Below are 10,134 nucleotides of genomic sequence, written 5' to 3'. Positions count from 1 at the left end.
ATACAAAAAATGGACATCGTCATTTGAGAGAAAAAGTGGGATTTCGAAGTCTAGAAAATTAACTTAATTAAACTTAATAGGATGTGCTGCTGTGTGGGAAAACCAATCTCCTGATTATTTAATTAGTTCAAAAATGTTCGATGGAAATGTCGATATATCGATTGTGCTTGGCAGCCCTGGTTGCAGCACTTTACAATCAGCTGCCGCTGCCGTCATCTGCGATTCTCAACGTTTTATAGGAAAGTTTTGAATAAATAGTCCAAATATTAAATGAAACTAGGCTGATTTTGCGGAGAGTATTCATAATTATACAGCTTAGCGCCTGCTTTTGGCCTAGCACAGCTCTGCCATGCTGGTTTTGCCTGAAAAAAATGTAAACAAAAAGGTTATGTAAACTTTCCTTGGTTTTGCAGCGTGAAGAGTGAGATTCGTCAGATTGAGATTGGGAGCATAACTGAAAATGTTGGGACTACAACGCTTTGCCGGAAGTATTGTCAACCAGATATACCGCCGTGCCGCCTACAGCAGCAATGTCCGGTCGGCAAGTGGTCCTCTGGCTACGGCGGCCACTGGTCAGGGAACCGAGGTGAGCGAGACTGAAGCTCGCACGCCGGCAACGGATGCAAAGAAACCAAAAGGTATGTCGTGCGTCCAATTGGATTGATCTAACCAGATCGAAATCAATTACAGGCCAATTGGTTGCTGCTGCCTTCGAGTCGCTGCGGAACGAGAGCCCAAACGATGACAAGAAGACTCCCGCCTCCAGCAACATAGATGAGCGCATTGTCAATGCGAAATCGGTTAATGGACTGCTGGCCATCACGGAAAACAACAACGCCTTCTCGCGCAAGCATGCCCTGAGGATCGTCTCGATACTGGCCGAATGGAGCACCGTTGACCGTGTCAAGATATCCGAGTTCGAGAATGACACCAGATTCTTGCGCATCTGCCGCATGCTGGGCCGCACCGTGCCCAAGAATGGCGCCGGAAACAACAAGAACAGTGGCGATGTCAACGGAAACACCAAACGGATTTCCGGCTTCCGGACGGACGATCTGAACACGGTGCTCGGCGTGGCTGGAGACGATGAGGCGGCCAAGCTGATTGCCAGCATCAGCCTGCCCCAAATGGTTAAGGTGATGAGTACTTTGGCCCAGCGGAAGCGACGTAGCACTCCGCTGCTACGCTCTCTGGCCTTCAACATAAGCAGCGCCTCGGAGCCGCTGGACCTGAAGCAGTCGGCGGATGTTCTCTATGCCATGTCCACGCTGAACTTCCAGGACTCGGTGCTGGGCGCCAAGGTCTGTGCTGATGTGCAAGCAGCTCTGCCAAAGAACGTGGAAAGGTCGGCGGTAGTGGGATCCATACTCACCAGTTTGGGCATTTTGCGCTATCGAGATTTGGGTTAGTCCATCTCATAAATCTGTTGTGCTCTATACTAATAAGTCCTATCTGTTAGATATACTGGAATCGCTGACGCAATGGCTCGTGAAGAACAGTGAAATCTGCCGGCCTCAAGATCTCAGCGCGTACTTCCTCACGTCGGCTTTGCTGAATTTCAAGAGTGCCCTGCTCGATGATGTTAGCAATAAACTGGCGAAATCCATTGTACGGGAGGACTTTACCAAGCAATCCGAATGGTTGAGCTATGTCTGGTCCCTGACCATGCTCGGACTGGTGGAACACAAGCACCTCGATTCGGTCTTAAGGTGTGTCAAAGTATATAAAATCAAAAAATGTTTCCCTTAATACTCCGATTGGGTTACTTTCCGCAGTCCTGAATTCCTGGAGAAATTGGAAAAGGACAAGTCCGGCCTGACACCCGTCTCCAAGATGAGGCTACTGAATCTGAATAGTTATGCGCAGCTGTTGGCCACAGATTACAAGGGTGTTTTGCTGCCAGCTGATAGTCCTGCCTACCAAGTGCCCATGGCCCATACGAAGACGAAACAAATTCTGGTAAATGGCATGCTTGATGCACTCAAGAGCCTGCTGCCGGCCAATAACCATGTACAAACGTCGGTGGACAGTAAGATGGGCTTTCTTATAGGTAAAAGAAATATTTTAATCTTCAAACTCTCTTCTAATCGAGTCCACTTTCAGATGCGCTTTGTCACTTTGATGCCAATAGAAATCCCCTGCCTCTGGACAAGGAGAATCCCAATGCAATTAAGTAAGATACAGTACATTTTAATGAAGCATATTGGCAGCCTATTAAATCGTATTTCTAGGGTGGCGCTAATGGTGATTGACTTCCATGACATTTGCCATGGCACGCATCGCAGTGCCAGTGGAGTGACCAACCTAACGTTCGATCTGCTGGAGAAGAGTGGCTACCAGGTCATACCAGTGCCGTACAATGAGTTCAGCACCAGCGACAAGCTACTGAAGCGCGTTCAGTATTTGGATGCAAAGTTCAAGGCGATTGTTAGTAGCAAATAATTGCAATTGTAGTTTATTTAATTTCCCTTGTAATTTTTAATCAAAATTGAAATTGTTTAAATTTTGTAAATGTAAAATTAGGCGCTGAATTAAAGGCTAAACAACATCTGCCTTTGGAATGTTTATTAAACGTTTAATTTAAGCGATGAAATATCTATATAATCAAGTACACATAAGATACGTTACACTGCATCCAAATTGCTGGTGCGCTGCTTATTCATGCCCACCTTCCACCACTGGCCCGTCTCCTGGAACTCGATGGCCACGGCTGCCAGCGTTTGGAACAGACTTCGGGCCAACATGTGACGATTGCTGACATGCAAAACGAACTTCGGGTCGTACACCTTATCAATGTCCTCGATCTTGTAGTGATCCCGGGTCTCCCGCTCAGTCAGACACACACAATTCCATGGGGCCCAGTCGTCGCTCTTGATCCAGCGCGGCAATCTAAGTAGGGAGTCAAGATCGGAGCATAGATTTATTGATGGGGAGACTCACCTCAACTCGTTGAGATTCTGCGTCTTGCTGAGTGCCGAGTGGCCATGCCAGATCTTGTCAATGATATGTCGCACATCGTCCGACTGCATCACAAAGGCAAAGGATGTGGTGCACTTACGCTTGCGCTCATCGCGTTGTATGCACCTCAGAATGGATTGGTACACCGTGTTCTCTGTGGCCGTTAGCTGAAGAGAGAAGAACACTTTAATCATCAGACAGAAATGAGGATTGGATGGAGGATTAACCCACCTTTAGGTAGTAGCAACTCTTGCAGGTATCCACATGGCTCTGGCGCGTGCGTATGGCAAAATCCTTGAATGCCTTGACCTTCTTGCAGACGATGCACATGCGCGAGGGAACCCCTGCGAAAGCATTTTACTCCTTAGAAGTGTTCGATTCGATGGACCCTTGGCTACTCTACTCACTTTTGTTCTGCTCGCTCTTCTGGAACTTAATCAGCTCGTAGAAGAGAATGTTTTGGCGCTTGCGCAGAATTTGCACATCGCTTGACGTGGCATACAGCAGCAAATTCTTCTCGCGATCAAACAGATCAAAGAGCTAGAAAAGGGCAACACCAAATAAGCGGAGTTAAATGATTCTATGGGTCACAGCCAAACCTCGGGAAATTCGGGAAAGCAGGTCTCCTCCATGAGTATCTCCATGACACGACGTACGAGGGTCAGGCGTACATCTCTTGTCAGCGGCACTCGTAGATCCTTGTAGACCTCGGTGAGGAAGCGAACGCGCTGCGTGCTCAGCAAGTCCATATGGATCTTGCAGTCCTTGTAGCCAATCCATTCGATTGGTTTGCCCATCCGCTTGAGCAGCTGATCCTTGCGAAAGTCCTCCATGGCCTTGCAGACGAGACGACGCTGCCGCTCCACCCCATTCAGCAGTTGGATCTCCTTGTCCAGAAGAATGTTCACCTCGGAGATGCGGGCAGGTCCCTCGTAGTTGGCCGCAATCCGCTTCAGTTCGGCCCGCTTCCAGCGACATATTTCGGCATACAGCAGATCGAAGTCATCCTTGGAGCGGGGGAACTGCTTGATCGCCAGCTGCCGATCCACGCGCTCCTCCACGCACTTTTCGTATCGAACCTCCTCCTCCTCGCGATTGCGCACCAACCGACTGGACAGGAATCGGATTCGGATCAGCTGGGAGCTCTTTGGGGTCGAATTTTTGGGGTGTACTCACCGATACTCCTTGGCGCGAATGTGGATGTACTTCCACAGGATCCAGCGCCGCCAGTTGCGCTGTATGAGCTGAATCTTCTCCAGCTTTCGCTCTGCACGCTCCTTCTGGGCGAAGGTCTGGTATTTGCCAGGAACGATGGTGAAATCGTTGGCCGCCGACACGTACAGGACATTGATGCCATCGAGATGGCATTGCACCGACTGCTCATGGGCTGTGTTCTAGAGGGGATTTGCAAGGGAGGGATTTGCGGAAACAGATATAAGCCACCGCCTGCCGAGCAGTTCATTTAAAATTTATTCCACCCACCAGAGTCTTTTCCTTGGGCTCCCAGGTCTGCGTGTCTCTGGAGTAATAGCGCCTGGCCTTCCACTTGTCAAAGTAGGGCCCGGTCTGGGAGAAGGCATCCAGGTACTCCTTGCCGCTGTTCCTGTCCCTGTAGCCGCACAAAAAGGGCTTGACGATGGCAGCATTCACAATCTCCACCACCACGTTCTTGGGCTGGCCATCCTCCGTGTCCTCGCCAGGGATGTGGACAGTTATAAAGTCAGCCAGGCGGTGTTTGCTGTGGGAGTTTGAGATCTGCAGGATGAGGATTCGCATTGAGGGGGAAGTCTCCCGTGGTATACTCACTCGTAGTAGACATCCAGATCCAGCTTGGGCGCAGGCTCTTTCCCAATATTCTTGGGCACGAGCAGTTCCAGCTGGAACTCGTGTATTCCGTACTCATCGAACTTGGTCGAATTGATGGGCAGGGAGTCGCACAGTGGACGATTCTCCTGCCTGAGCACCAGCAGCTGTGGCTCCACCTCGAACTTGCGCGATATGTCCTGCTTGACCTCGGCCAGGGTCATGCAGTTGGGATAGACCTGGGCCACGATATCCGTATCCGTGATGTGAAACTTCACCGTGACATTCTCCAGCTCCACGCAGCACTCCTCCGTGTGCTCCGACTCGGTGCTGTTTGCATCGTAGGCTGGGGCACAGCCCGCCGGCTGCTTGGGTCGCTCCGAGGGATCCACATTCAGATGCACATTGCACACAAATGCTCCGGGATACTCCGGGACACTCATCTCTCTGCTCTAACAAAATATATATACTTTTTCTGCTTTTTGTGAATATTCTGGGTGGCTTAACTCTAATCGGAAAACTGCCTGCTGGGATTTGATTCCAGCCAGACTGGGGGACTGGGTCACAAAGGGCTACCCCGGGCAACGAATTTGTTGAATGCCGCTGCTAGGCGCCCTGTTGTGGCAACGCACCAGGGCCAGGGCCCAACATTCTGGCCATAGTTCAGGTTCAGTGTTCCCCCATCCCGTCCGTTCAGTGGCGCAGTTTTCTCACGCATTCGCATCAGATTTCCACGAGTGAAAGCTTCCAATCATCTAATGATTCGAAGCTGTCCAAATCCAACGGGCAGGGCACTACAACAATTTGCATACAAAATTGTTTTCTAATTGCCCCAATTTCAGTTCAGTTATGAAATCTTGTAAATTGCCCCTGGGGAGATATATTTTGCCCTTGGAGACAGCGCAGATTCTTAGCTTTATAGAACCCAAAGCAGACATGAGAGTTTAGGTTCTGTTTATTAACTTTTAGCTACAAATAAAATCATTAATCCAATGCATTTAAATTTTAGCTGAAAGTGTATTTGAAGCCTCTGTTTCGTGGCTATTTATTTGTTGCATAACAATGAATGAACATTCGGAACTTGGTAGAGACAACGGTGACAGTAATTACTTTTACTAAATGGATTGGAAAGACTGCCAGGCCACACGTGAAGACAATTTGATGATGATGATGTCGATGCTACTGCGCTGCCGATGTCGATGCCGATGCTGATGCGGAAGCCGGGCTAATAATGATGGTTAGGCTATTATATCATGATCTACGTATGTATACAGATATCATCAAAATTAATGGCGGCTCCGCTTAGCCAGAGCTTTCTTTCTCCCCAACGAATGGGTTCGTTCGATTGTGACCCAAATTCGGCAATATTTCCGAGTGCGTATGGGAAATATGATCCACTTAAAAGGTTTGGCCAAAAGCTGCTTATAATATTCGATTACCGCCAATGAAAAAGCACAATAATTGTAAAATTTTTTTTTGCTAACTAAATTTATTAATAAATAATGTTTTTATTGTAGTAGAACTTGGACTTAAGATTGAGGGCAGTCAGGGCGGACTTGGCATCGACATGGGCATGGGCCACCTGCAGTCGATGGGGACGTCCATTGAAGTAGTAATCCTTGTGGTGCTGCACCCGCAACAGTTTGCTGGGATAGCTGGGATAGCCCAGATTATTGTGATCCATCAATGGTTTGCCCGGCTTTGGACGGTCTGTGGGGCTCTGCTTTGGCGCCTCCGTCGTCGTCGTCGTCTGTGTTAGCGGCGTCTGTGTTTCCTTTTCCAGAATGATGGGTTTGATTTTCATGGGCTGATAGTCCAGACCGATGCCGGGTATATGACGGAAGGGCAGTGGGGGTACGGGTATATAATAGATTTTCGAATCCTTTTTCGTTTTTTTCGTCTTACTGCCGTTCTTGTTGTACTTGCGAAGGTTCAGCGGCTTTGAGGTGACCACATAATCCATATACACATTGTCCAGCGATGGTGACTGCACCACAATACTGTTGGCCAGCGGGCCCCCGGAGTAGCGGTAGCGGCAGCGGCACCACCCTCCAGGCCACTTGACATCAACTTCTGTGGCAGCGGCGAGGGGGCTCTCATGTGGTAGGAGTAGGGAAAGGCCTGCACCAGACTGGCCAACGCAAACAGTGCCGTTAAGTGTAGCAGCCGTGGCGACATGCTGCAAAAAAAGAAAAGAGAAGCCAAGAGAGTGTCAAGGTAAAAGACAATGGAAAGTGTTCGACCCAACACGCGCGCGAACTGCTCCCTAATTGTTCCAGGTATTTGATGGATGGTTGGATGGATGAAAATCAAAACCAAAATCAAAACCAAAAGCCAACACCCGAATTCGAATAATAATCAAAGAGCGATTTCTGCAAGTCACATGCCAAAGCCGAATAATTTAATAATAAAATAAATTGTCTGGGCGCATCAAAGCGCAAAATCTTTCGCCTTTACATTGTAAAGTTTCTCACGTTCCCCACACACACACACACACACACACACACACATACACATACATACACACACATATGTACTGCGACTACACTCTCGGGTGGGTAATTTTCGTTTCGATTTGATTTAAATGAAAGCATTTAATGCACGCTAATCAAAGCCTCTAAGAGCGACGCCAACAGCGACGCCGACTGAGCAATTACGCTAATGAGCGCGTCGAGCGCCATCTGGCGGGGCAGATTTCAACGCTTCAGTGATTAATGATGAGCCTTTAAAAAAAATAGATAAATAGATACAACAACAAAAAAAATAAATTGATCAACCAGAGAGATCCAAAAAAAAAAATTGAAAAAAATCTAAAATTGAGCAGACAACAAGCTGTCGGCAGCGCTGGCCTAAACGAAACACCGATCGAAATCGGAGAACAAGCGGCGGGAAAACACGGTTTTCGGGGCGTAAACGTTTAGGCGCGCCCCCCTGCCCGGCCTTACAGATTCTGCGAAATGCAAATATTTTCTAGACATTTGTCTACAAATCTGTCTGTGGCCCAAAGCGTTTTTCGCCAAACTGAACTGATAGATTGCAGAATGTCTAGGAATGTCTAGGAATGTCTGGGATGATATATGATCGCTGGACCAATAAGAGAACAAAGAGCTCATTGGACCACACACACAAACACACAGACAAGCAGATGTTGGGGAAAAGCTCATTACAATTTAATTGTTTCTGTTAGATCTCCTCCTAATTCCTAATGGTCTGTGGTTCACACGAGCCCTGTAGATCGCTTCTGTCTGGCGAAAATCTTGATTTGTCCACATACAGACTTCAATTATCTAAATTATTGTGTGGCTTTTGCCTATATCAACACTTATGCATGAACAATATTGCCGCCAAGGTCATGTCCGTTTTGGTGCCAATGCTATTATGTGTTCCCATCATGATTAATCATGTCACCTGGCCCATCTACCGCTCTCTGCTCGGTGAGCAGTGAAAGATGAAAGACGAAAGACGAAAGACTTTGGCAACGAACTCGAGTTGTCGATACGGACGGGGACGTCCAGCAATTAAAAGCGTATTAATTTAATGGACTGCTGCCAGCTGTCAAATGCAAATGCAAATGAATAAACCCTCCACACTCCACTCCATCCATTCCATGCCATCCCATTCCATCCCATCCTCTATGGGCATACGAGATTATTTGCATCTAAAGAAAAAACTTACTTTAAATGGCTCTGACTGCAGCTGCTGGTTTGTACTGGCTGAGTAATTGCTGATGCAGTTGATTACGTATTTTCTTTAATTATATTATATTGACTGTAAGGCGGCGATTAATTTATTGCCCAAGTGTCCTTCCTGCTACGAGAGATGATTGTTTGTCTTGTTTGGCTTTTCTCTCTGCATAAATTATGGAATTTGTTCTATCACGTTTTTTTCTATATTTTTATTTTAACGTTAATATCACTTTAAGCATTTAATTTATAATCTTTCACGTATTTTATATTTTCTGCGTCGATTTAAATTTTAAATTTTCAACCGCTTACTAGCACTGCGTTGCGCGCGCCTCGAAGTGCGGCAAATAAATGAGTCTGCGGACTGTTTGTAATTTTTCTTCTTAAATCAAAAATCAGCCGGCCGGCCGACGTCGCTGCTGCTGCTGCTGTTGCTGCTTCTGTTGCTGCTTCTGTTGTGGGGCGACAGCAACTGGAAGTGTGAGCCGGCACCGGCACAACTTTTATTGTGTGAGGTCCAAAGCGATGCCACATCTAACTCTAACTAGTTGGCTACCAGACAGACGCTGGCAAATTATCTTTAGTGGATGGATGGTGGAACTGATCTTCAGGCTACAAGGGGGTACAGACTGGATGAGACTGTGCTGTCCCTCGATCCTCTGTGGAGAAGACGTTCCAAGACGTTCTTTAGATCTGAAGAGCGACCCATAAATTTGCCAGTTTATTGTTTGTCCACTTACTGTTACAGTTGGCGATTGCACTTTGTGGGTTTTCCAGACTCTTCTGTCTTTTTGCTATTTGCTTGACAAATGTAACAGGGGAGAAAATTGATTCATCACTTCCCTGGGTCTGCGGCGGCAGCATTTGCATATCACGACAGGAAAGTGTCAGTACGCTGGACGCAGCAGGAAACCCAATACCACTTGACCAGTCCAGTCCAGTCCAGTCAGTCAGTCAGCTTTCGATTGAATTACACCTCAAGTCCAGCAACAGTGTTACGAGTACGAGTACGAGTGAGTAAAGTAGCTTCTTCTTCTGCAGAGGGTCTACGGTGTGGGGTCTGGGATCTGTGCTCTGGATTCCATCTTCTTTGCCTTTCCAATATTGTGAACAAATTAGTTACAAATGAACCTACGACAACAAAGGCCGTTGAAGGTAACACGAAGCCCCCGGTTGAGGCAGGGTTGCGGGCTGCGGGTTTTGGCTTCTTTTCTTTTTGCAGTTTTTGCTCTCTCATCCTTTTTATACCTATTGCTCGTATAATTAGTACAAGGTTATGTTGTCTTCTGGTTAGTTTCAGCTGCCTTTCTACTGATTAAGTTAAGAGATATGCAGCTGTTGTGTTTGCCTACAGATATGGGCTTCATATTTCGACTCTACTCTACCAAGCTATCAAAAATGATTCATTCTTGCTGCTTAATGTGCCTCCGATAGGCCAAATCCCTAAATGCTTCTATTAAACCCTATTAGCCGATTAACAGGTATATTCATGGTCGACTATTTATCATTCCTACATCTTTCTCTTGCCCATTGACAGGCCAGCGCAAGCCACAACCACCAGGTGCCCCCTTCCCCACTCTCTGGGCTCTGTGCGTGTGGCGCTTCGAGGGTAAAGTTTTTGCATTCATCATAATTTAATTGGCCAAAGGCCGAGGGACGACTGGACGTCTCCTCTGGCATTTTCTAAACA

At 47.2% G+C, this 10,134-nt stretch overlaps 3 protein-coding genes across 4 annotated transcripts; 1 reads left to right on the top strand and 2 right to left on the bottom strand.

Moving 5' to 3' along the window:
• Nucleotides 1-144: 144 nt before the first annotated feature.
• On the top strand, nucleotides 145-2,548 carry LOC111070185 (FAST kinase domain-containing protein 4). Of its 2 annotated transcripts, XM_022360558.2 has the most exons (7): nucleotides 145-239; nucleotides 414-638; nucleotides 691-1,404; nucleotides 1,460-1,709; nucleotides 1,776-2,050; nucleotides 2,104-2,173; nucleotides 2,232-2,548. In XM_022360558.2, exons 2-7 carry the CDS (start codon nucleotides 461-463, stop codon nucleotides 2,440-2,442), a joined length of 1,698 nt encoding a protein of 565 aa, XP_022216250.2. In that variant the 5' UTR covers nucleotides 145-239; nucleotides 414-460; the 3' UTR covers nucleotides 2,443-2,548. The 2 variants fall into 2 exon arrangements, with proteins under 2 accessions (XP_022216250.2, XP_022216257.2); XM_022360565.2 differs by lacking the exon at nucleotides 145-239 and having other exon boundaries at nucleotides 323-638.
• Nucleotides 2,549-2,579: 31 nt separating this feature from the next.
• On the bottom strand, nucleotides 2,580-5,285 carry LOC111070176 (IQ and ubiquitin-like domain-containing protein). The gene is made up of 8 exons (XM_022360544.2): nucleotides 4,765-5,285; nucleotides 4,441-4,696; nucleotides 4,135-4,352; nucleotides 3,558-4,068; nucleotides 3,366-3,498; nucleotides 3,190-3,302; nucleotides 2,941-3,125; nucleotides 2,580-2,889 (listed from the first exon to the last, which is right to left on the bottom strand). The coding sequence occupies exons 1-8, from the start codon at nucleotides 5,202-5,204 to the stop codon at nucleotides 2,625-2,627; spliced, it is 2,121 nt and encodes a 706-aa protein (XP_022216236.2). The 5' UTR covers nucleotides 5,205-5,285; the 3' UTR covers nucleotides 2,580-2,624.
• A 953-nt stretch (nucleotides 5,286-6,238) lies between these two features.
• LOC111068811 lies at nucleotides 6,239-8,897 on the bottom strand. Its single transcript, XM_041591562.1, has 3 exons — nucleotides 8,437-8,897; nucleotides 6,833-6,940; nucleotides 6,239-6,773 (listed from the first exon to the last, which is right to left on the bottom strand). The coding sequence occupies exons 2-3, from the start codon at nucleotides 6,937-6,939 to the stop codon at nucleotides 6,254-6,256; spliced, it is 627 nt and encodes a 208-aa protein (XP_041447496.1). The 5' UTR covers nucleotide 6,940; nucleotides 8,437-8,897; the 3' UTR covers nucleotides 6,239-6,253.
• Between the last annotated feature and the right edge of the window lie 1,237 nt (nucleotides 8,898-10,134).

Source organism: Drosophila obscura, unplaced genomic scaffold (assembly GCF_018151105.1).
Source record: "Drosophila obscura isolate BZ-5 IFL unplaced genomic scaffold, ASM1815110v1 contig_150, whole genome shotgun sequence".
Lineage (NCBI taxonomy): Eukaryota > Metazoa > Arthropoda > Insecta > Diptera > Drosophilidae > Drosophila > Drosophila obscura.
The sequence above is the reverse complement of the archived record's forward strand: the minus strand, read 5'-3'. Positions and strand labels throughout refer to the sequence as shown.